At 38.9% G+C, this 27,110-nt stretch overlaps 1 protein-coding gene across 2 annotated transcripts in view; it reads left to right on the forward strand.

Annotated features, from left to right (window-relative positions):
• Positions 1 to 27,110, forward strand: part of LOC116248067 (ubiquitin-like modifier-activating enzyme 5) — a 31,389-nt gene continuing 4,279 nt past the window's right edge. Inside the window, exons 1-14 of one of the 2 annotated variants that reach the window (XM_031620653.2) lie at positions 1 to 252; positions 831 to 899; positions 1,002 to 1,115; positions 2,263 to 2,391; positions 9,357 to 9,425; positions 10,737 to 10,889; positions 11,088 to 11,124; positions 12,235 to 12,317; positions 13,222 to 13,296; positions 13,639 to 13,713; positions 14,646 to 14,732; positions 14,807 to 14,919; positions 15,671 to 15,720; positions 16,509 to 16,673. In XM_031620653.2, coding sequence (XP_031476513.1) covers positions 163 to 252; positions 831 to 899; positions 1,002 to 1,115; positions 2,263 to 2,391; positions 9,357 to 9,425; positions 10,737 to 10,889; positions 11,088 to 11,124; positions 12,235 to 12,317; positions 13,222 to 13,296; positions 13,639 to 13,713; positions 14,646 to 14,732; positions 14,807 to 14,919; positions 15,671 to 15,720; positions 16,509 to 16,648 — 1,284 coding nt within the window. In that variant the 5' untranslated portion in view covers positions 1 to 162 and the 3' untranslated portion in view covers positions 16,649 to 16,673. Of the gene's footprint in view, positions 253 to 830; positions 900 to 1,001; positions 1,116 to 2,262; positions 2,392 to 9,356; positions 9,426 to 10,736; positions 10,890 to 11,087; positions 11,125 to 12,234; positions 12,318 to 13,221; positions 13,297 to 13,638; positions 13,714 to 14,645; positions 14,733 to 14,806; positions 14,920 to 15,670; positions 15,721 to 16,508; positions 16,810 to 27,110 lie in introns of those variants that run through there. The other variant, XM_031620652.2, reaches the window with a different exon arrangement.

Here is a 27,110-nt window from a genome sequence, read left to right on the forward strand (position 1 = left end):
CTTCCGACTACGCGTTTCTGTAATAAATTTCGAATCGTGGGCATTTGACCGTTCTCATCACCGTGGAGGGGAGAAATCGTGAGCTTACGCCTTTAGAGGCACACAGAGGGAGAGAGAGCAAGAGAGAGAGAGAGAGAGGAATTGGAAGGCTATCGACGAACAATGGAGGGCGAGTTGAAGGAGATTCTTGCAGATCTCGACGATCTCAAAGGGGTGGTCTCCGAACCAGATCATCGCGAACGTATCGAGAAGGTAACCCAATCTCGTTAGTTTCTGCATTTTTTACGATCACGGTATCTCTCTCTCTCGATTGATAAATCGATCGGTTAGTTTCCTGCGGAAGCTGGGGGAACATTTTCATGCTCACTTTTGTCCACCATGGAGAATCATGAGCGTTTCCCTGTTTGCGTCGATTCAACGCCAGAGTGTTGCTATCCTGATGTTGATTCTGCTGCGAACTTTTGTGATATTTTTAAGAGCCTATGCGGTCGTGTATTAGCGCATTTTGCTTCATGTTAAGTTTGGATTTCCTGGGGCTGAGATTCTTGCATTCCAATTATCGGGAATCTGCGGTTTAGATGAATTTGATGTCGTGCTTCAGTCGGCCAAGTTCGTAGTTGCAAGTGGACTTTGGGCGGAAATTGCAAGTCTGAGAATTTCAGTTCCTCAATTCTCCAAACTGGGGTTAATAGTTGCAGCTCAAATTGTCGCCGCGGTGCATTACTATTCTGTGGTCTTATTTGTACTTTTCTTGCAAATTGGCGTTGCCGTAATATCTTTAATGGAGTTTTGATGACGGCTTCTTTACTGAATTGGCTATGCTTTGATAGATAAAAAAGCGTGCTGAACGCATTGGTGGTTTCGTAGGAAGCTCGCATGTGCGGCGGCAGAGAGTGAAGGTTTGTATTATCGGTTCCTCATATGCTCGTGTGTGTGTTTTTTTTTTTAAATATTTTGTTTATGTGTGTGAATAACATCATGATGCAAAACGTGAAGGACAGGATATGAGCGCTGAGGTTGTGGATACAAATCCTTACAGTAGGCTGATGGCTCTCCAAAGGATGGGAATAGTGAAGGACTACGAACGGATAAGGGAATTCTCTGTTGCAGTTGTAGTATGTATAACTTTCACTCTTTGGTGGTTTCTTTTCATCCCATTTCGATGGCGGATCAAATGTTGCTTCACATGAGTTCGCAATTTTATTATAAATCGCTCGATCCGTGTCAAAGGAAGCATGAGTCACTTTTATTTTAAAGAACGCTTCTTAATCCTTATTCGTTCTATTTTTCTAATTTGCTATAAAATAGTGCTCATGCATCAGAGAAGAATGATCCAGGTGTCAATTGTGAGGTTCTTGAACTTCGATATCACATCCATATGGTTAGTTTCGGAAGATAGAAATGTAGGTAGAATTTCCAAACCATGGACACTATAAATCTCGTCATCAAAGATGTCTCCGAAATCCAAATAGATGGAAATTTAAAGAAAGGCTGTTACCCGCTTATGGAGTTCTTAACATAAATAGTAGAATTACGAAATGTAATTCTAACTTTTGGAGTGCATGAATATACGTCATTTTCCATTTATGCAGAACTTTGTAGTGGTATTCTTAAAATGCTTAAGCAAAACCGTATCAAGAAAAAACATAAACATTAAAATTTCTGTCACAATCAATTCATCCTTCTGCCTTTATAATCGAAGAGAAGATAAGCTTTTTCATGCTTATCGATAACATGAAGGTTTACCAATGTTAGCTTGTCCTTATTTACGCTACTGGTTTGTTTGACTAGTATAAATAGTCGTTGACTGTTTATTCTATCCCTTTTCCTTTTTAACATTTTTGTTTCTTGAAACTATACATTTTTCAATTTATGGAAGCAAACTCGCTATGAGTTATCAGGTTTCTTTTCTGCATTCCCCCTTCATTCTATTGACAAATGTGTCAGCCCATATGTGGTCATTTCACATATGCATGAATTTCAGCCTTTTCAGAAATTTGATGTGCTGGAGTTTGAGTTCATATTAAAACAAATGCAGGTTAAATAGTCCTTTAATTTCAAATCCATACTAATATGGATTTATTAAGGAAGTTATTCTGTTTTGTGTTTGGATGGGCTCTATTGAACATATGTTCCTCTCGGTTGCATCTTTTTCCAGCTTTGATAAATCCAGTGCCTGTTATAAGTTCTTGTATATGTTATTTCAGTCAATCAATAATATAACTGTTTCTTTTCTAAAAGGTGTTCAAATTGGTTCTTCAGGGAATAGGTGGTGTTGGTAGTGTTGCTGCAGAAATGCTTACAAGGTGTGGTATTGGCCGACTACTGCTTTATGACTATGACACAGTGGAGTTGGCTAATATGAATAGGCTATTCTTTCGCCCAGAACAGGCATGACATTCTTCAGTAAACTTGTTTAATTTTCACTGTCATCCCTTACAAAGTACTGCTAAAGGCTTGTTTTGGCCTTCACATGCATCGTAAGGCTGTATATTACTATATGTATAAAGGACCTGAACAGTTACTTTATTTTCACTTAAGTTTATTTTCTGCTCATATGACATATCATATGAATGATTAAGTACCTGTGTTCTGTCTTCTATATAAGGGACTTAAAATGCATGATATACATATTATGGAAAAGTGGACTAAAATAAATGGAACAGTAAAGAGGAGAGAATATAAAAACGCATAAACTACAAAAGCTGGTGAAAGTTGATTGACCCATGCTAGCAATTCCAGCTAATATTTTACCAACTTCAGCAATGATAGTGTCTAGTCCATTCCTCAAATAAAGTTTTTTCATGGGAGTTATCATATATCAAAAGCTTATTAAGCACAGTCCCATGGGTCTTAGCTTTTCGATTATCCTCCTCCTGATTCCCCCTTGAGGAAGCTCGCAGGCAGGTTGTTTTCTGTTTTCCCACCATCTTTCTTTAGAAATGAATCAATATATCTAATTTTCCCTCTAATGAAATTTAATGCTTCTATATCAGTTAATTTTTGATAGTCATAGCCTGTTATTCATGTCCCTCTCCCTCAACAATCAACTTATACAGAGAAAGGCAGCTTTAACAATTCATCGCTCTTCCTGGGCAAACTTATCAAACCTTGACTAGCATTTTCTTTTTGGGTATGAAAAGTTTACCAGTCTTATTTTCGGACCTTCTTTTCAGTAGAGCTATTAAAGGAGCCAGTCCTGTATGGGCCGATCTGCCTGCCCAGCCTTCTTGCATAACAAACAAAAAAAAGATCACAGTCTAAATTCTGTTATGGTGCTGCTGATTATGAGAAATCTAAAAACACCATTCTTTATGCTAGAGATAGAAGTCAGAACAATGACCAGCTACCTTATGTGTAAGAGTTCTGTCTGTATGTCTACACTGGTGCCATAGACTGTCTAATGATGTTCAACTTGATATACGAGGTGATGTTGATCTTTGCATACATGTAATTTCTGTATATTCCCTTTTTGATGCTAATCAGGTCACCTTTTTTTGCCTTTTTTGAATGAATAATTTTCTCTGTCATATGATGTTGGAAATTGTATGGGCTGGATCTTTACACAGTACTGACATCCAAACGTAATCCTGTCCATAAGAAGTGTCTTTTATCACTTGTATACAAGAAAAGATGAAAGATGAAGCTGATTTTCTTATTCACAAAGATTCTTATCTACCATCAGCCATTGAAACTTCTTTCCAGGAATAGCTCCTCTCTTTAATTTAGTTTTGTTGCAGCCGTGAGGTTTGGAGATGGCAGGTTGTGAGATGTGGAGAGAGAGAGAGAGAGTAGTAGCCGTAACACTTGGAGAAAGAAAACTTCCGTATTCCCTAACCCTAATCTCCATTATAAAGAGATTAGGGTAGAAAGGAGATTTACATATTACATCAAACAGAAATAAAGAAAATATTAAAAAGATCTTGTAACTCTTTAATATTACAAAGAGCCACCTATAAACATAAAGTCTTCTAATTCAACACTCCCCCTCAAGCTGGAGCATACATATTAAACATGCTCAGCTTGTCACAACATCTAGAAAAATCACCAATAGGGAGAGCTTTGGTAAAGATATCTGCAACTTGATCTTCTGAAGGAATATTAATAGTGACAATGGTTCCTTTTGAACGAGATCCCAAATGTAATGGCAGTCCACTTCAATATGTTTAGTTCTCTCATGAAAAACTGGATTGTTTGCAATGTATGTGACTGTTCGATTGCCACAATACATCTTCATGAGAAGCGTAATCGACACACTTAGGCTAGATAGCATGGATCTAGCCCAAGTCAGTTCTGCTGTAGTTTGAGCCATAGCTCTGTATTCAGATTCTGCACTAGATCTGGACACCACACCTTGTTTTTTGCTTCTCCACGATATAAGGTTGCCTTCCACAAATACACAGAATCCTGTGGTAGATTTCCTGTCTTTGATTGAGCCAGCATAATCAGCATCACTATAGGCTTCCACTTCTAGGGACTTACCTTTTGTGAACAAAAGGCCTTTGCCAGGAGACGATTTCAGATATTTGACCACCATCAAAACAACATCTCAATGAACTTTCTTGGGTTTTTCCATAAATTGACTTAGCTTCCCCACTGCAAAGCTAATATCTGGTTTTGTCACAGTAACATAGAGAAGTTTTCCAATAAAGGATTTATATGATCGAGAATCCACTAATTCTGCTTGGTCATCATGAAGATTAATGCGTGGATTCATAGGTAGATTAGCCGGTTTAGCTCCTAGCATCCCGATGTCCTGCAATAAATCAATAACATACTTCCGTTGAGAGAGAACGACACCATCTCTATTTCGAGCAACCTTTATTCCCAAGAAATACCGTAGTGGACCATGATCTTTCGTCACAAAGTGTTTTTGAATAAACAACTTTGCATCAGAAATTTCTTGATCGGAGTCACCTGTCAGAATAATATCATCAACATAAACCACTAGAACGATGATATAGGATAATATCATCAACATAAACCACTAGAACGATGACATCCCGAGAAGTCTTTTGATAAACAGAGAATGATCAAGAGGAGATCTCGCAAAGCCACACTTTGAGACTACCTCGGAGAACTTGTGAAACCATGCACGAGGACTCTGCTTGAGTCCATAGATAGCTTTCTTTAATTTGTGCCCTTTTCCACACTCCTCCTGTCGTTCAAACCCTAGTGGTTGTTGCATATAGACAGTTTCATCGAGATCACCATACAAAAAGACGTTTTTGACATCAAGCTGATACATGTGCCAGTCATGGTGTACAACCACAAAAATAATAAGATGAATGGTTCCCAACCGAGCAACTGCAGAGAAGGTCTTAAAGAAATCCACTCCGTAGGTCTGCGTGTAGTCCTTAGCAACCAACCGAGCTTTCTATAGTTTCATAGACCCATCAGAATTATATTTCACTGTGAATACCCACTTAGAGCCAACAATGTCACAATTAGGAGGAGGATCAACAAGTTCCTAGGTGCCTCACTGAACTAATGCATCCATCTCATCTTGCATAGCCTGTTTCCATTGGGTATCTAATAAAGCCTGCTGGTGACACGTAGGAACTGTATGAGCAGTAAGAGCTTGAATAAACTGTTGCATACTTTTACCAACACCGTCAGTAGACACAAAATGAGATATAGGATATAGAGTACATTGTCGCTTGCCTTTGCGAAGAGCAATAGGTAAGTCTTGACAGGGATCAGATGGACTAAGGCTACTCACTTCAGATGAACTTACCTCCTGAGAAGCGTTTGGTGAAGGATCATGAGAGGGGTCCTGTCCACGAGTGTAGATCAGTGGAGGATCATGAAACTTGGACACTACAGTCAAAGATTCTTTAGAAGGAGATTTAAAAGGAAATGACTCCAAAGGAAGAGGAGGAATAGGTAGTGGGTTTGGCGACGGTGACATCTCAGTAGAAGTAGGAGATGAGCTATAATAAGGTTTAGACTCAAAGAATGTGACATCCGCACTGATATACTCCTTTTGAGTCAAGAGGTCAAAGCATTTGTAGCTTTTATAGTTTCTGGAGTAGCCTATAAAGATACACTTAATGGCTTGGGCACCCAATTTATCACGTGTGGGTCGAAGTATGTGAACAAAGCATGTGCAACCAAAATACTTTGGGAGTCATAGGAAACAAGGGTCTTTGTGGGTGCACAAGTTTAATGGGAACCTTGTTGTCAATAGAGGATGATGGTAAATGATTGGTCAAGTAACAAGCAGTAAGGATGGCATCTCCCCAAAATTCTACAGGTAAATTATTATGACGCATTAGGGAACGAGCTACATTTAAAAGTTGGCGATGTTTTCGCTCGGCTACTCCATTTTGTTGGGAAGCATGGGGACAAGTAAATTGAGGAGAAATGCCATTATCAGAGTAAAACTTCATTAAGGTAGGTGCCTTGAACTCAAGAGCGTTATCAGTGCGAATGCTTTTAACAAGAATACCAAACTGGGTCTTTATTTCAATAATAAGGTTTTTGAGAGTACATACGACTTCAGATCTTTCTTTCAAAAAGAAGACCCAAGTGACTTAAGAATAATCATCAATAATGACAAGGAAATAACGAAATCTTGACCTACTAGCAACTTTGCTAGGACCCCACACATCAACAGAAGAAGATCAAATAGTTCACAACTGGACAACTCAAACTGGATGAATAACAGCTACGGGTGTGTTTGCCTAGTTGACACACTTCACATTGAAATGACTGGTACTGAAAGATGATGAAGAAGGTGACGGAGCTTGGAGACAGATGGATGACCAAGTCTGAGATGCCACTGGAAGGAGGAGGACAATGAAGTGATCGATGATGCTGCAATACCTGCTGGATCCGATAGAAAGTAGATGCCCCCTTTCTCATAGCCTCCACCAATCCTCTTCTCAGTTTGCAAGTCCTGAAATGAACATAAACCAGAGTCAAATGTAACACGACAATGTAAATCATTAATCAATTGTCCAATCGATAACAGATTTGTGGGAAACTTAGGAGCTTATAACACATTAGGAATAGTCATAGACTGAGAGATTTTGATATCTCCATAACGCATAATAGGTGACCATCGACCATCTGCAAGTCTTACATGACGTGTGTGTAGGACAGTAAACATAGAAGGTCTACTACAAAAGTGCCTAGATGCTATTGAGTCAATAATCCAAGTAGTACCTGTATCATGTGGGACAGTATCAACAGACATAACACTGTCTATCATGACTGTAGAGACTGACGGCTGAGTAGATCTGTGTGCCAGAAAGTCCTCATACTCTGACTTGTTGATACTCACAGTCACTGTCTCAGGGTGGGAAGAAGATAAAGACTCGTCTACAACTGAGGAGACTACAAAGAGTTCTTTCCTAGTTTGGATGCAACATTTCTTCCTAGGGGCGGCGTTGCGGAAGGACGACCATGTTTATCCCAACATCTGTCTTCCAAATGCCCTATTTTCTCACAATAGGTGCACTGAAATCTCTCCTGACCTCCTCCTGACCCTCTCAAACTATGCCTCTCCCCCGACCTCCTCCTGACCCTCGACCTATGCCTCTCCCCCTAAATGAATTGCGTCCATGACCTCCTGAGCCTGCCAAGGCAGAGGCATGGATATCACTAGAGGGCGGAGAGAGGGTTATAGCAAGATGGCTGAGTCTGTTGTAGGCTTCAGCCAGGTCAGGGATTTCTGCTCCAGTCAACATCTGTGTCTTTGCTACTGCATATTCAGAAGAGAGACCCTGTAGAAACTTCGCAACCATGGACTGTTCACCATGGGTCTTATTGCATGTTGGACATAGGGGACGTAATGCTTTAAGTCGTTCATAGACTGACTTGAGAGAAGCGAAAATACTGAGCGAGACTCTGGTCGCCCTGTTGCAAATTAAGTAATTCCTCCTCAACCTGCAATATCTTGCTAACATTCTTGTCATTCGAGTAAGTTTGTTTCAGAAAATCCCACGTGTTTTTCAGAGGTATAGAATGCAATAGTAGAAGTAATCTGTGGTTGCACGCTATTCATGATCCAAGACATGACAATATTGTTATCTTTCTTCCATGAAACATATTTCCCACTCTTTTCCACAGGCTCATCTTCTTTGATAACATGCTCATTCCGATGTCCAATCACAGACATCATAAACACACGAGACCAAATTTCATAGTTAGATCCATCTAACTTTACAGTAGAACCATAGGAGAATGAATTTCCTCTGCTTTTAATCTCATAAGAAAAATCAGTTTTCTAATTTTCAGCCATCGCAAATCTGCCCACAAATGATCACCCACCACCAACAAGCGAGAATATATATGTATATCAATAAAGACTGTGACTGATCAGCAGTAACACAATTCCAACACCACACGGCAGCGTTAGATGCACAACACTTCTCCCACACAACTTCTGAACAACCCACGATAACAGGCTGCTGTCCAACTGTTGACACCAACCCTACGACAGAAAACAACTCAACAATAGAGAAAAATCCCACGATAGACTGCTGTCCACAATCCCACGAAAGATAAAATCCAGCAATACAAATAGAAGACTGCTGTCCAACAACCCCACGACAGAGAAAATCCAGCAATCCAACGACAAAAAGAATCTCACACTGCTTCCACTGTCTTTAGCAACCAACAACTTATCTATTTATGCATCTAACGCTGTTGTACCACCAATTATTTTTCACTAATCATGAATAGCGACAGCAAGAAACATTCAACATAAACTACCGCAGACTCCCACCCAGCTGCGATAAAATATATATGTTTAAACACCCATAGCTGGAGTCTACTCACGCAGATTTCATAGTGTGAATAGACTCCTCCACATGGTTCAGTTACTGGAAAACAGTCAACTTGAACTAAACGTGTGGAGTAGGAGACGGAAGAGGGAGAAGAAGAGACAGTGGAAGAGATGGCCTGAGGAGGAGAAGCCGACGACAGTTTTCTTCACGTCGCCATCCTGATTCATGATCCCAGCTGCTGCTTTCTTCACGTTGCCAGTCACGATGACTCTGATACCATGTTGCAGCCGTGAGGTTTGGAGATGGCAGGTCGTGAGATGTGGAGAGAGAGAGAGAGTAGCAGCCGTAACACTTGGAGAAAGAAAACTTCCGTATTCCTTAACCCTAATCTCCATTATAAAGAGATTAGGGTAGAAAGGAGATTTACATATTACATCAAACAGAAATAAAGAAAATATTAAAGAGATCTTGCAACTCTTTAATATTACAAGAGCCACCTATAAACATAAAGTCTTCTAATTCAACAATTTTCATATGCAATAACAGTGTTAAGGTTATTATATATTAAAATGTTTTTTTCTTAGTAGGGTTGGATTTTGTCCTTTTATTTTTTTTGCATAGGTTGGGATGACAAAGACAGACGCTGCTGTTCAGACATTGTCAGACATTAATCCCGATGTTGTTCTTGAGGTATGTATCAGTTATCAAATTATGATGCATGAGCAAAATTGATAACCAGGAATGACTCCTCATTCTTTTTTAAACCTTGAAATTCTTTCCATGGTTATAAATCTTAAACCCTAAGAGTTCGTGACAACAGAACCTGTTAGGCAGCTTTTGTACAAAATTTCTTGTAAAGAAATAGAAAGCATATTTTCTACTCATGCTGTAAAGCAACCCCTCAGACACAAAAACTTAAGAACTGTCAGAAGACTCAGAACAATTTTCTGATAATCAGGGATATGAAAGGAAAACATCTGCAAATGGGATTAGTCTAGACTATATGCTTCTTATCTTACTAGGTAACCTGCTGAAAATACCTTCCGAGAGTCTTCTTATTACTCTTTTTCACCCCATAAAACTTGTAAAAGTGTTTGCTTGCAAGTGTTCCCAGTGGAGTGAAAAGATACTTTAGCAAGTCATATGCTCATGCATGGTTGCATTGAGAAGCATGCCAAGTTTTTAAGTTTGTCAAAGGAAAACTAAAAGCCATCCACAAGGAAATAGGAGAAAAGTAAAAAGATATGCCTTTAGCTTTAGAAACAAGTTAGTGTCTGCAAGCCCAACTTTGATTATTAGCAAACACAAGAAGCTACCCAAAAGAATGGAAGTTAATGCTATTAACAGAAGTCTGTCTAGCACCAATCATTAGTGAAACTTTATCAAAGATTGTGACCCATAATTCATTAGGCAATGTCCCGACTGAGATAAGAATGGTTGCTTGCCATACCAAAGGTCAAAAACCATCTTTTCTCAAGATTTTTGGTTGAACAGAACGGTTCTGGTGAAGATATAAGGAAAGTTTAGGCACTCTTTACCTTCAAAGCTGACATGCACGCTGTAAACTTTCAATTGAAAAGATGTGGTTTACTAAAGCTAACACTTCACAAGTATTGAAGTTTTCTTTGCGAATCTTCTGTTGTTTGTTTACATACTTTATACACGACAGTTGTATTCATTTGTTATATTACATGTGCAATTAACATTGACATGATTGAGATAACCAACTTCTTCAAGCTTGTTATGAAGATACCAGATGTTCCTTCAGTTTTTGAAGATTTTCGCTTGATATGTTATATTTACCATCTCCAAAAAAAAATACTTGACTCCTGCTGATATTGAAGATATTAAACCGTATGCAGTTATCAAATAAAGATGTAATGCTGGCTTTTATACATATGGTGGCCCAAATGCTCTGTTAGTTGAGGTGGACATATTATGTGTTGAGTTTCATGCTGTGCTTGCTTTCATGCTTATGTTTCTCATTCTATTTTTACACAGAGCTATACATTCAACATCACAACTGTTAAAGGCTTTGAGACTTTTATGACTAGCCTGACTTCTGGTCACATTGGCTCCAACAAGCATTTCACTGGAGTCGATCTAGTCTTGAGCTGTGTTGACAATTATGAAGCTCGCATGGTCGTCAACCAGGTAGGGCCCTTACCAAACTAATGTAGCCGCATCTTTCTACACCGAAGGCATGTACAGATTTCTAGTGGATATTTCCCAAAGCCAGTGAAAGAATTGGAACCATTTTCTCTTATGATATGTGATGCATCTTTTTGTGAAGTAGATTAAAAGTTTTTTTGGCTATTTTGTAAGTTTAATATGAGCTTATTGACATTTCAGGCTTGCAATGAGCTCAACAAGACATGGATGGAGTCTGGTATGTGATATGTTCTCATACATGAAATCATTGCTGTTAAAGAAACTTGTATGTTTTCAAATAGTTACGCATACAAACCTATGTCACATGGGTGTGGGGTGGGTGGACACGGCTTTATATATATATATATATATATATATATATATATATATAGACAAATAAACAAGAAAGTGTCAAAGTAAACATGAAAAGAGAATCAGTACTATTAGAAAACAACATGACATAAACAAGAAGAGCAAAAAACACAAAATACATTTGCCATGACCCATGTTAAACAAGTATGAACTAAGCAAGAACACACATGAAAGAAATAAGATCAGACATGAAATAAATAAGAATAGGCATGAAATAAACAAGAAGAGTCATGAAATAAACAAAAAATGGACAGGAACAGGCATGAAATGAAAAAGAAATACAATAGACACAGAATAAACAAGAAATAAAACAGCAACAGAGAAGAAATAAACAAGAAAAGACACAAAATCAACAAGAACAATGACCATAAAAGGGGATAGAAGAACAGACAATCATTTCCAATGAACGTGGATAAACAGACAAAAAACAAGATTAACAATAAAAAATAAAACTTGTTTGTGTTGCCAGAAGCCTCACTGTGAAACTCTCACCGGTGATTTGATTGCACATTGATGGGGCTGGGGAAGAGCTTGGGAAGTCCAGATGGGGTGTATGAAGGCCAAGGGTCAACTATTGACCCTTTTTATTGCATTCCCCTCTTTATGACGAGCTTACAAAAAAAAAATCCCCAAATTTTGGATAGATTTGGATTTGGTCAACTTTGACCGAGTCCAAAAGAGAGGCACAGCCATGGTGAAGTGACCGCGCCCAACACGCTTGGACCATGTCCATGCCATGCCAGGCCTACAGCCGCACCTGCACCCATGGTCAACTTGCATCATGGGTGTGACGGGTTGTTTGCCTCTGCCGTGTTATGTAGACATGAGCATCCTTTTTTTCCTTGTTCATAATGAAACGTCAGGCAGGTGCTATTGCTGAATTGTATCATCTGGTTGATATTACTGTGTTCATCTTTAGATGGAAGATATTATCTTCCATCAATGTAAGTTATGTAACAAGAATTGGCTTTCGCAGGTGTCTCTGAAAATGCTGTTTCTGGTCATATACAGTTGTTGGTTCCTGGGGAAACTGCTTGTTTTGCTTGTGCTCCTCCTTTGGTATGCCGACTTTCATTTTTCTGTTAAACGGTCTATGAGTTACCACTATAAACTGTGGCATATTACATTACAGATAGTCACAAATAACGTATTGGAGTTTTAAGCAGCGAGGTTTTTATCGGGTATAATATGGCGAGCTTGAAAGAAAAAGGGAAAAATACGATAAATTTTTAAAAATGTTAAAAAACTAAAAATGGGGGAAAAATAAAATAAGCGAGAAACTAATAACACAAATATCAAAAGATGAGTAGATTTGCAACAAATAAAAAATAGAAAATAAAAAAAACTGTTTGGCATTAAAAAAACTGAAAAAATGAAAAAAGTGAAAAAAAAGTGAAAAAAAACGTGTTTTTTAAAGTTTTAAATGGCCATTTAATTTATCGCGTTTTGTTTGTGTTTTCTTAAAAAAAATGCGTTTTCTGTGCTTGCATGTATATTCTCTGTGTTATCATGCACAAATCTGAAAGAAGTAGTCTAATCCATGCTCTTGAGGTCTGATTTTTGTGTCTAATGACTACTTCATTGTGCTCATATTTGCCGAGGTGCTTGATAACTTCTGATATGTACAATATAATGAATATATGAGAAACAATAGGCCTAATATGCTTGAAACATGCTTTAGAATGCTGGTCCACAAAGAAACACATTGTCTGCATCTGTTTAAAGGTGAAACATTTGATCTTGCTTCTTGTGCAAGCCAAATTAGCCAATATACTGAAAATCTTGAAGATTATTTATTGCACAAATTGCACCAGTTAAACAAATTATGAATCATATGTTTCCTTTGTCGTATTGATTTTGAAATGTATGTAAGCTTTATGAAGTTGTAGTTTCTGTCAGCATTATAATGCTAGTTTGGTTCTTAATGTTATGCAAGATAAGTTAATTTCCACACTCTGTATAGGTTGTTGCGTCTGGGATTGATGAGCGCACTCTTAAACGAGAAGGTGTCTGTGCGGCTTCTTTACCAACTACCATGGTAAAATAGCTGTCTGTTTTTAGATTTTCGTTGGCTTCTTACAATGAAAACTCCTAGCTACCTGGAGATGTTAATGTTTCTTGCTGCAGATGACAACTTTCTTCTGAGCTTTTGGCGCATATGGTGTGTATGTGTGATATATGTGTGCATGAGAATATCATAAATATAGGCAATATTCTGGAAATGATTATTGCTCAGAAAGTATCATGATTTTTTGTTGACATATGCAAATTCTTGAGTTACTTCAGCTGCAATTTGACTTGCCAAGTTTCTGATACTGCATATATTGGTCCTTTTAATATGAGCTAGTTCAGCTGCATGATTGCTCCTTTACTCTTGCAGGGGGTTGTAGCTGGTCTCTTAGTTCAGAATGCCCTTAAATTCCTTCTCAAGTTTGGACAAGTGACCAAATATTTGGTAGTATATGAAACATATATTTTTGCTATTTTCCTTACACATTCTTGGTTGCATTCTTGTGCCTGGTGTAACCTTAATTGGACCTAATGTCATAGAAATAATGTTTTATTAAAAAAAATGCAAAAAAACATTAAAAACAAGTCAGCCTGAAAAACCAGGAAAAAGACGCGTTTTTTTTAAACAAATGCAAAAAAAAAAAACATGAAAAACACATTTTATTCATGTCTTTTTTTCAGTTTCCCCTTTTCTTTGCTTTTTTTTCACTTTTTTACATTTTTTAGTTACCAGTGTTTTATTTTTACATTTTATTTTTAGTTTTTGACTTTTTTAAAATTTGCCAAGATTTTCCCTAGGAAACCAACTTTGTTGTATTATAGCCGAGAAAAACTTCGTTGTTTTAAACCCGAAAATATATTTATCACAATGGTTGGATCTGAGCATTTAATAACATGGAGATCATTTATGTACTTAATGATTGCCTAGCTATTTCTTTTTTTAGACTTTGATTCTTGAGTGTCCTATTTCTTAGTTTTTATCAGTAAAATTTCATATCTTAATTTTTTAAGAATGTGTGCCAATGATTTATTTTTGAGATCACATGGATGCCGCAGACAGGCCTTTTGTCCAACCCAAGTGCAGCATGTGTGCCGCTTGGTACATGATGTCACATGTAATTTGCACTTTAGTTCAATTAATGTATTTCTGTTGCATACGTACTTATAAGCTAATTTTAAGTTTTAACACACCCACATGCCCTTGCGGAACTTAAATCCAATTATTTTTTGGAAAAATGCTGCAATATGTATCCGCATGTGTGACAAAAACTCTTTTTTACTCAAACAGCACATACCCTTAAGAGCCTTCTCTTGCATGAGGCTTGTGCTTCCTGCATTCTCCTGTCCAATGAGTCCCTGACTGTATTGCTTTTGCAGGGATACAATGCTCTAAAAGATTACTTCCCAACAATGGAAATGCGACCAAATACACAATGTTCAAATGCAGCTTGCTTAGAACGCCAGGTAATGCTTCTCTCAATGTGGTTATGCTTCAAAAATTCAGTTACCCAGGTTTGAAGGTTTTTACTGCTGTACAGAAAGAGTACGCCCAAATGGAACCAATAAGAGATGCTGAAGCTAAGGCAATGATGGAAACCCAAGCATTGTCAGATGAGGGGCCACTTCATGTTGACAATGAGTGGAACATTAGGTATTCCTGCAAAAGCTCTAAATATTCCCTTATGCTCTGTTGCATGATTTCTCCGCACAGGTTAAAGGGGGACAATCCAAAATCTGCTATTTATTTAGCAATGTGCCCGTGTCCAGAAGGCATGACTATAAGCATCAAACTGAGGATTATTTTAATTATCTAAATGGAGTTTTTTTGTGCAAATGTCTTTGTGTTTCAATGATAAAGCAGAAGAATATAGTAGTTGACAGTCAAATCTGAAATTGTCTATATGGTATATCTGCTGAAGAGTTAAGACTAATTTGTTGAAGATGGTCGGCTTTCTTTTAAGTATAAATTTGTTCTCTTATTATGCTACTTTAGCTAAGCATTTATATCTTTAAGAGATAAAATGTTCTCCATGATGAATTTCAGACTTAAACTGTATCCCTTGGATAATTTTTTAAATAGTTGATGGCAACTTGAAACTGTGCTAATGGTCACTTTTTCCATCTTGTAACCATCCACCACAAGAAAAGAAGCAACATGCAGGCAATGTACTGAGACCCGTTTTGAATTTATCTTTGGCTTTCTTCAAATTATAGTTTGAATCTGTAACCACACTTTTATTCTTGTGGTGCTAAAATGGATATGGAACTTGCAAGGTTTGTCATTCGTCTTCCATCTGTTGGTAATTTTTGTCCTAGTGTTCAATTGTGCACTACTGTTCTGAAAGATGTTTTGTGTTCTTGTCTTCTTCAAATGTAAGTTATTTGGCTTTTCTTTTTTGCAGTGTCGTTGATGATGATGGATTGGAGGTTTCTCAGGTCTGCAGAACAACAGGTAGCTATTAAAGATGTTTGGGCTGGATTTAGTCCATAGCTACATATATCGTTCTTGGTTTTTTACTAAAGGGGTTTTCCTTGGGTACTTTTTGACAAAGGTATTTTTTGGGAAAACCTCAGGAAAATTAAAACAAAAAACTCATAGTATCAGGTAAAAATAAAATAAATGAGAGATTAATAAGACAAAAAAATTCTTATTAAAATAATAAAATGGACAAAGTAATAAATACAACAATGAAACAAAAGTTTAAAAAGCAGAAAAGCTCACAATAATATCACACTATAAGTTCGTGATAAATTCATTTTTAATGTTCTTTCAAATATCGCATATTCTTCCTTTTTTCATTTTTTGTTAATATCCCATATTTTAAAAAATATCGCAAAATTTATGGCTATGATTTATTCGTATACACATTCAATTAGTATGAGGTTTTTATCTTTGCCATCCAGACTTGCATACGCCAAATTCCTGGATTTTCCTGGATTGGCTTAAATCCTCGAAGTTGCTGGTTTGTAGTTCAGTAACTGGCATTTGCGTCCCTTGCCATACAGCTGAAGTTATTTTTGGCCCTACTTCTTCCGTCTTCAAATTTTTGAAAAATCAAATCTGAACCTTGAAAATTTTAAAATAGCATCTACCCCTAGATTGTGAAAATTAGATAAATAATAATAGCCCGTTGACATAAATTTTCTGGTGCTGACTCTGTTTGTTGTTTATCATGGTATTTTTTTTTCCAAATATGTGTTGCTCTTGTTGTGTAACGTCTGGTCAAACCACAACTGCAGATGCTCTTCCAGATGGTCTTGCACGTGAGCTTCCAGACGCAGATGATTTTCATCATGACCTTCCAACATCAACGACTGCGTCCACCTCATTTGATCTTGAAGACCTTCAAAAGCAACTGGATGCTCTCAATGCTAGCTGACTTGAGGACATCCTACCATGATTTTGTACGATGATCGAATTTTTCTAATAATTGTTTCAGTTAATTGTCTCTCATCTTGCCATTTTCAATCATATATATTAGCTATTTATTGATATTACTGATAACAACCACAACGTAGAAGCTTTTTTTGGTAGAGGTAATTTTATTCTGTGAACAACGAAGGTCAATAGAGTCCTTTTTGGAAGCATTTAGTGACTGAAAAGCCCCTTGTAAGAAGCAAATTGTAATGTCTGGCCATTTCCCCAAGTTAGAATTTGATTTTTTTTTTTTTGCTATTAGTTGGAAGTAGGGGTTAAATGGAATTTCAGTAGTTGTGGGGATTATTCGGAATAAGTGTATGTCTAAAGAGCCTTCTAAGTAGGTCTTTATATAAAGTGCCTATAAGTAAATATTATAACACAGGATAAAAATATAGTTTTGATTAATTATGGGGGTAAATTTGGATATGTGTCTGAAGATCTCTAAAAGATTTGGAAGAACCAATTTTTTGGATTACAAATCATACATGCATACATATATGTATGTATGTATATAAAGAAAAGAGAATGATTGAAGTGAAATAAAACATGAGTTGATTAGGGTTGCACGTTTAAGTTCTTTACTTTAGGTGATCTTTTAGTAATTTAATCTGTATTTATCTATACAAGTTAAGTTTTGGGGTTAGATTTGAGTCAGCCTAAACCCCTGATCCAAGCTCTATATACTCCATTGCCTACCCCTCCGTCGATCTTTCTTATGAGGGGTGGGACGTGTGAGAGATACGAGGAAGAGAGAGAGAGAGAGCTATGGCTGGGGGAGAGAAAGAAGGAATATGCAGTAGCAACAGAGAAAGAAGGAGAAGAGAAGAAGAAAGAGAAGAGGAGGAAGTTAATGTAAGATCATTTGGTGGGTTGGCATATGTTTTTGAGGAATTTCAGACATTATGGCTGTCTTAAGGTAAATATCCGCTTAAGTGATTGCGTTTTGGGTTATTACGTCATTTTAGATGGTATGAGGTAATTTTGAAATGTATAGATACTTATACGCAATTACGGACTCTTTGATGGGTTGAATCCGTAATTGCCCTTAATATAAAATGGTAGTGGTCCTTGGGGTCGTGTGAATGGTTGCATGAGACGTTGGTTTTTAGGGTTTTCTCTTCCCCATCTGAAAGAGACCTCATGCGCACCGCACGTACCCTGAAAGACCCTGCTGTGATCTTCCTGTGCACCAGTTCAGATGGATTCAGGTATACTTCCACTTCAGTTTAAGATTTTGTTTAATTCAATGATTTAGCATGAGCATGATCCTGTTTAGGGCATATCGTTTTGTGTATGCATGAGGGAGAAATCCCAACATTTGGTATCAGAGCCCATGTTCATTGTTGAATCGTTGATTTTTTTTTTGGTGATTTTGTGCGTTCTTCTCGTTCGGATGTTCTCCTTCTAGTTCTTCGGCTGCAAGTTTTTCAAAAAAAAAAAAAAAAAATTGGTATAGGGCGTGCGACGAAAGCCGTCGGGCTTCCGTTGCAGCCATCTGAGGACGCAAGAGGTATGGGGAAGGAGACAGCCGGATCGGCGGGCCTCCGGGCCGTCGTGAGGCAACCCCAATGGCGGCCACCCACGCTGTGGGTGGCTTGCAGTGCCCACTGTGCCTCTACTACAGCCGCGGAAGCAGGGAAAAGGGGCACAGGGAGAGATGACGACAGGGAAGGCGGCGGCCAATCAGAGGCCTGCCGGCGACTTACCAGTCGCCGGATGGGGCCGTGCGACTTACCAGTCGCCGGACAGGGCCATGCGACTTACCAGTCATGGTCTTCGGCGACCCACCGGTGGATTCATCGCCGCTGCAGCAGCCGCCCAATCAACTGAAAAGGGGCAGATTGTAAAAGAAGGGAAACCGGCCAGAATCGGCCAGTTTCTGGCGGGTGATGGCCGGCCATTGCAGCGGCGACGGCCGACCATCTTGGCGGCACCCGTCGGCAGCCACCCATGCAGTTGGGTGGCCTGCCGGAGGATCACCATCGCACGCTTGCCGATCGGTAGGCGAGCGGTGGAGGCGACGCCCGCGACCGCTCGTGCTGGAGACGACGCCCACGACCGCTCGCGCGGGCGGGTCGGACCGGGTCGGGTCTTGACAGAACCAATTCGGATCCATCAGCCTAAAAAAAGAAATTTTCGTACCCCCGCCAGCCCGCTTTTGTTTTCTCGGATCGGGTCGATTCTTGCGGGACCCAACCCGTATCCATACGGCCCGTTTCTTAAAATAAAACCGGTTCGGACCTTTCTGAATCGATTCAGACTATTTCTTGGACCGGTTCATTCAGTTTTGAAACTGATTCGGGCCTTTCAGAACCAATTCCGATGTTTTTCAAACCGGTTCAGTGGGTTTTGGAACTGATACAGTCTATTTTTGACCGGTTTGTCCAATTTTTAAATCGGTTCAGTCCTATTTAGGGCTATGTGGGTGTTTTAGTTGTGTTTTAAGAACGATATGGGCCATTTTATGGTCGATTTAGTGGTTCTTGACCCACTTAAGCACGTTTATGGTACCAGTTTATAAAATATTGGATTCTTTTGGGCCATATCATTGAATCATTTGGTATTGGTTTCAATGTAGGGATAATGTTGTATGCAATTTTAATTTATGTATCATATTTTGCATGTTATTAAAATTGTGGATGTGTTTTAGATGAATGTTTGGACCATGAATTTGAATTTTGGCCATGTTTATTGTTCGAAATGAGTGTTCGTACTTTATGTCGCCAAAGTGACATCTGTTGTACGAATTTGCCTGTTTTGAACATTAGATGATAGTATACTTGATCCATGCGGGCAATGATCAACCCAAAGGAGGATTGTTGTTTGGTCAGACTTAAGTATACATGACAATGAATATGTGATAATTTTCAGGTTTTCATGTAAATAGCGAGTCAATCCACAGATAGGCTCGTTGTTTGACATGGTTAATTATCTATATTCATTGTTGACCAATAATACTACTTGAAGTTAATATTTCAATCCAAAGATTGGATATTAACGTTGCACCGGTACCTTGTGATGAGATTTAGGCTATTGTATTTAAATTCATTTATATTTGTTATTTCATCTTTGTACATGTATTGATTGTGAGCATGTTTGGTATTTTGTTCTTTGTACAGTAAGTTCTGCTTCCATGATATCTGTAAATTTGAGTACTATTCCTGAGTTTAATGATTCGATTCTTAAAAGTAAGAAAAGAAAGACTATTAAAGAAGTTGCAGTTGACCAGTCATCCATTAAGAAACAGAAAAAACATGAGGAAAGCCAATCAGGCTGCTTCTTTTGTAAGGGTGAATGTCATATAAAGAAAGATTGTTTTAAGTTTCACGCATGACGTGAAAAGAAGGGTACACTTCTCACTTTGGTTTGTTCTGAGGTTAATTTAACTTCAGTACCCAGAGACACTTAGTGGATAGATTCAGGTGCTACTACTCACATAAGTGCCTCTATGCAAGGCTGCCTAAATTGTCGAACGCCAAATGATGCTGAAAGATTCATTTATGTGGACGATGGCAAGAAGGCGAAAGTAGAAGCCATAGCAGATTTTTGGTTATTGTTAAAGACTGGTTGTTATTTGAATTTGACAGAAACTTATGTGGTACCGTATTTTAAACGGAATTTGGTTTCTATTTTCTTATTGGACAAATTTGGTTATTATTGTTCATTTGAAAGAAGTAAATTTAAGTTGTTTCTGCACTCAAATTTGATAGCCATTGGTTCTTTAATTAGTAGCGATAACCTCTATTTGCTTGATACAGTTGCTTCATATCATGAAACCTTGCATGTTACGTCAAGTGGTATTAAAAGAAAATTAACCAATGAGAATTCTGTTATGTTGTGACATAGGCGCTTAGGACATATCTCTAAAAAGAGAATTAAAGGGCTTATGTCAAATGGAATTCTTGAGTCCTTTGATTTTGGTGACTTTAATGTTTGCATTGAATGTATGAATGAAAACGAACAAACATTAAAAGGTTATAAGTTTTATAATCCATCCAGTAAGTCTTTCTTTGAAACGGGAAATGCCCATTTTTTGAAGATATTGAGTTTGTGGAGGTGATTAGGTTAGAAACATTGCCTTTGAAGAGGGACTTGAGTCCACTCATACAGATGTTGTAAGCAATAGTCAGGTATTCATTCATGCCATTGTTCCATCAACATATTTAGAAGAAGGTAATGATGTCGATCTCCCTGCTGGAGAACAAACTCAACAACCTCAAGAAAATGAAGTAGAGGTGCTATTGAGGAAATCCACTAGAGAGAGGAGAATACAATTTCAAATGATTTTGTCTATCTCCAAGAACATGATGTTGATATGAGTTTAATGGATGATGATCCTATTAACCTCCAGCAAGCAATAAAGAGTTCTAAATCTCATAAGTGGATAGATGCCATGAATGAAGAAATAAAGTCAATGATGGATAATGACGTATGGGCTGTGTCACCAGGGTGCGGCAGAATTGGACCAGCACTCGCGTCGATGCGACGCGGGTGCTGATTCGGGTGCGGGTGCGACCTAGATTCGCACCCCAACCGCACCTGATAAGAATGACACACCCAAACCGCACCCTGGGAGAGAAAAGGACAAGATTTGGGGGAAAGGGAGAGGGAGAGCAAGAACGAAGAGAGGTGAGGATGGGAGGAAGAGAGGTGAGGATGGGAGGATGAGAGGGCTCGAGCGAGGGGAAACAGATGGGAAAGGGAGGAAGAGAGGTGAGGACGGGAGGAAGAGAGGGCTCGAGCGAGGGGGAAACAGATGGGAGAGGGAGGAAAGAGAGGTGAGGATGGGAGGAAGAGAGTGCTCGAGTGAGGGGGAAACAAATGGGAGAGGGAGGAAAGAGAGGTAAGGACGGGAGGAAGAGAGGGCTCGAGCGAGGGGGAAACAGATGGGAGAGGGAGGAAGAGAGGTGAGGACAGGAGGAAGACCTAGTTACCCAAATCGCCGCCGCGCTGCACCATTGCTGCTGCCACTGCTCCTTCCTCAACCTTCTTCTCTGTCTCGATGCTCACCTGAGAGATTGAGAGGGCAACGAAGAGGGAGATAGAGATTAGAGAGGAAGACGAGGAAGAGGAAGACGAGGAAGGGGAACCCGTCGGGCGAGTGATAGAGTTTGGGTCTGGATTTGGATCCTGATCCAATTCGACTTACCCAAAACCAAAATTGTTATAGGAATAACCCTAGTTACTCAACAACGGAGCGCTTCGCCCCGTCCCTCCGACCCCGAACCTAACCTCCTTATTAAGAAAGAAAGGAAGGGGGAAAATTGCAATTTTGATTTTGATATTTAATAATTTTATGGTTTAGAGATAATTTTGTCATATATATTATTATTATAAATTGATAATAATAATAATAAATAGTCTTCCCGCACCGTCGCACCTAACGTTTTTGAGGTGTGCCGCGTCGGCACCCGCACCCGCACCCGCACCCCGCACTCTGGTGACATAGCGTATGAGAAGTTGTTCCCTTGCCTGAAGGTGTGAAACCCATTGGCTGTAAATGGATATTTAAAACCAAGAGAGATTTATTAGGAAACATCGAAAAGTATAAGGCACGTCTTGTCGCTAAGGGTTTTACTCAAAAGGAAGACATTGATTATATAGAGACGTTCTCTCCAGTTTCGTCGAAAAACTCTTTCAGGACTATAATGGTACTTGTAGCTCATTTTGACTTAGAGCTACATCAAATGGATGTTAAGACAGCGTTTCTAAATGGAGATATTGATGAAATGATATATATGGTGCAACAAAAAAACTTTGCTTCAGGAGATGCAAAGAAAATGGTTTGCAAACTCAAGAAATCCATCTATGGGCTAAAGCAAGTTTCCCTTCAGTGGTATTACAAATTTCATCAGGTTATAGTTTCATTTGGTTTCGAGACTAATGTGGTTGATGAATGTGTATACCAAAAGTTTAGTGGACGTAAATTTATCTTTCTGGTTTTATATGTTAATGATATATTGCTAGCAAGTAATGATGTGAGCATATTGCATGAAACTAAGAAATTTGTCAACAAAGTTTGACATGAATGATCTTGGTGATGCATCTTTTGTATTGGGGATCCAAATATTTTGAGATCGTTCTCGGGGTATTCTTGGATTATCACAAAAGACCTACATTGATAAGCTGCTTCAGCGATGTGGCATGAAGGATTGTAAACCAGGAGATACTCAAGTTGCTAAAGGAGACAAGTTTAGTCTCAAACAGTGCCCTAAAAGTGAAATCAAATCTAAGGAAATGGAAAAGATTCTCTATTCGTTTGTTGTGGGAAGCCTTATGTATGCTCAGGTTTGTACTTGTTTGGATATTGCATTTATCATTGGAATGTTAGCAGAGACTTAGGTGATTCTGGTATGGATCATTTGAAAGCAACCAAAAGAGTTTTGTTGTACTTACAAAGAACAAAAGATTTTATACTCACATACAGGAAGTCAGACCAGTTGGAGATCATTGAGTATTCAGATTCTGATTTTGCTAGGTGCCAAGACAGTAGCATAGCATGTTACGAGGCATCCAATCATGCTTTGTGATTGCGGAATTTTGTCACGGGGCTGCACATTGTGAGTGATATAGAAAGACCACTAAGGTTGTTGTGTGACAATAATTCAGCAGTCATGTACTCTTATAACAACCGTAGTTTGTCAAAGTCGAAGCACATCGACATAAAGTTTTTTGACTGTTAAAGAGAGGATACAGAATGGTCAGGTGTCTTTAGAGCATATTGAGACACTCTATGATTGCGGATCCGCTTACCAAGGGTTTAACACATAAAGTCTTTCACGAACATGTTGTTCGTATGAGGGTGTTATCCTTGGATGATGTGCTAGTTTAGTGGGAGTTTGTATTTTGTTTGCTCTTATGTATGAACACATATTCAGTTTTTTGCAGAATAAAGTTTAAAGTTCTTTGGTTTCATTCTGTGTTTATGTGTTTGCGTTTTTGATCTCCATAAGGTTTTAAACTTTGACCAGTTGAGAATAAACATGTCGTAATCACATTACATGTAATTCTCATGCTATACATCCATATAAGATCTATGTCATTGGTTGTGTAACATTTGTGATTATTGAAGGTTTAGCTAATTTTAATATAGCGAAAGCCGCTTTAGTTCTACGTTGATATGATCATGGATGAGATTAGTGAAAATGACCTTTAATAAGATAGCAGTTATGAGCTCCTAAAGTTTATGTAATGTCTGAATGTATAAAGACATATTTGGCCCAAGTGAGAAATTGTATGATCATTTGGTGGGCCGGCATATGTCTTTGAGGAATTTCAGACATTATGGCTGTCTTAAGGTAAATATCCGCTTAAGTGATTGCGTTTTGGGATATTACGTCATTTTAGATGGTATGAGGTAGTTTTGAAATGTATAGATACCTATACGTAATTACAGACTCTTTGATGAGTTGAATCCGTAATTGCCCTTAATATAAAATGGTAGTGGTCCATAGGGTCGTATGAATGGTTGCATGAGACGTTGGTTTCTAGGGTTTTCTCTTTCCTATCTGAGAGAGACCTCACGCGCACCGCACGTATCCTATAAGACTCTGCTGTGATCTTCCTGTGCACCAGTTCATATGGATTCAGGTACGCTTCCGCTTCAGTTTAAGATTTTGTTTAATTCAATGATTTAGCATGAGCATGATCCTGTTTAGGACATATCGTTTTGTGTATGCATGAGGGAGAAATCCCAACAGCTACAACAGCAGCATGAGGAGAAGAAAAATGGAGGAAGAGAAAGTTGAGAGGAAGAAAGAGTAAGAAGGAGAATACTGAGTGGGCTGCTGAGTGGTGGGCAAGCAGCAGCGCTGCGTAGGCAGTTGGGAAAAAAAGATAAAAGGTGAGAAGAAAAGAAAAAGAAGAAAAAGAAAAGGCAGCAACAGCAGGCAGACAAAAGAGATGAAGTTGAGAGGGAAGGGTTGTGGTTCAGCAGCCATCATAATGAGTAGGAAAAAAGATGAGGCAAAAGAAAAAAAAGAAAAGAAAAGAAAGCAAGCAAGAAAGAAAGGAGAAATGGAAGAAGAAAAGAGGAAGAAGAGAGGAAAATGAAGAGAGAGAGAGAGAGTAGAGGAAGTTGGAGGAAGGGGAGCAATGGCATCCAGGGGCTACATTGTGATGCATGTTGTTAGCCACCACCCGCTAACTTCCCCTTGCTACAAGAAAACATTCACCCACTCACACTGCCTTAACCCAGTTAGAGCAACCCTTACTAGAGGAAAATCCCTATTTCTTTGATAACCCTAATGGCCCCCACAATTCCCTTATTTATAGTGATCTTTTGGGTCAAATGAGGGTTGTCCTTACCGCCAGTGTTGTGCTGCATTCTGTGCTGTCCATACGATCAGTGTTCCCCAAGCTGAAGACTGAAACTCCATTACCAACTTAATTGATCTCAGTGTCGGAAAGAAAGGACCTTCACTTGCATTTGCAAGGCCGTCAACAACCTCAACAAGAACTCGATTAAGAGTTTCATTTGATTTGCAAGGCTCATTGTGATCTCCACTATTAACTATGCAATAGAGGATAAGTAGCAATGAATCCAGGCTACACCACTTCCAGTGAATTAAAACAATTCACTGACTGTGAGCTAGCAGTCCTATTGCAAGAAGCTTGTTGATACAGTCAAGATACTTGTTTGGTAAAGAATCCAATATGATTCTCGTTTCTGACTCTCCAACTATAGGACTGCCATTCATCATTAATATGTGAACATCTCTAGGAAGAAATGTAACAGTTAATGCCTCCAGAGCTTCACGTGCAGCAAACTGAACTCCTGCTTTAGCCTCCGTTATAGGGGCCAGCAATATAATCACATTCCATGTGCAACTCCACCAAAACTCAACTGCTGAAGTAACCAGCCTATCCTCTGAATGAACATACAACTTCAATAGGGAAGTGATAGCCCTTAGAGATGCGACCGCTTGCAACAGAGAAGTAGCTGAAGAGGTGGGTAATCTCCGTTGACTTGGCCCCTCAAGCTTTCCCAATACCAAACCAACACCTTCCGGCATATTGCAGGACCACAATACAGCAGATGCTGGTCTTGTAAAGGAAACAAGCTCCTCCAAAATATGTTGGAATGACTCCAAAAAATTATCCAATAAGGCACCAATCAAATGAAAATTCTTTCCTATCATTATATAACCAATGCATATTTTCATCTCAGTATCCATTTTGGCCATGGCTGGCTGGTGTAAAGAACATGTCCTCCTAATCATAAGAGATGAGCAAGTGGCAAACAAGCCTTTTTTTTTTATCTTCAGCATATCCTGATAGATCACAACATTCTACATCTGAGCTTCAATAATTGGCAATATGACCTGTCAATGAAGACGACCATATAACATCTTTGAACTCCAATAAATGAAAGGCCCTATTTACTAGGAAGGCAACTATGCAATCTTCATAATCTTTGTCATCATAATTTCTAGATGTTGCCAATTTACCATGCACGATGGGAGGAGTTCAGATCATCTAGAACTCGCAGAGGAAATAACCTACTAAGAAGAAGAAGTACATTTGATGGATCACCAAACCTTTGGTCCATCAAAGGCTCAATCAGACCGTTCCAGTCTTGAGCATTAGTAGACTGCTTAGGTGTTGATCGAAAAACAAAATCAATGTCCAGTCTTGAACCCGACCGTTAAGGTGGAACATTTGACGTTATAGTTTCTATTGTTTGCACTAAAACCTTTGAGGCATCTGAACTGTGACTGTGACTAAAATCTCTAAGGCAGTCAAGAAATATAGATACTGCATCAAGTTTGTCTTTTAACATTTCAGTAATGTAACCACAACATCACTAGCGGTGGACTGGACTAGCTTATCGTGAGAATAGATGTATTTTAGCAAGGCAAGCAGAACAAAAGTAGGATCCAGCTGCGAGAAACAATTTGGCTGCTGATACACAATTTACAAGCTCTTAATCACCAAGGCATTCTAAAAAGTGTTCTCCTATGTCATGACTTGCTTTAAGCTCATAAAGAACATTTACAATATTTCTTCTTTGGATGTGATTTCGTGAATCATGCCACCCAAAAATTTCTTGAAGACCGTGATTTCCAAATGCAAGAGAGCATCTTCTAAAAATAGTAGTCCTCAAGATGTCCTGTGATCCTTCTACAACATCTCCATCAATACCCCTAATTTGAGTATCAGTGGACCATTTTCAGACACTACAAGTTCAATTGCTCCATTGTCCAAACGGCCCAAGACTAAAGCGTCTCTGCCGTTCAGATTGCTCCACGCTGCTGTATGATCAGACCACACCTCTTCCTCCTTGGCGACAGGCGTGGACCCTGAAGCAGCAACCTTCGACATGTCCTCACTGCTGACCGTCTGCTATTTCTGGTCAGTGTCCACCATCTTGTTATTGGTACGGATTGCAAGAGCAATCGTCGACTCCCTCTCCCCATGCT

This window comes from Nymphaea colorata, chromosome 2 (genome assembly GCF_008831285.2).
Source record: "Nymphaea colorata isolate Beijing-Zhang1983 chromosome 2, ASM883128v2, whole genome shotgun sequence".
In the NCBI taxonomy this organism is placed as follows: Eukaryota; Viridiplantae; Streptophyta; class Magnoliopsida; order Nymphaeales; family Nymphaeaceae; genus Nymphaea; species Nymphaea colorata.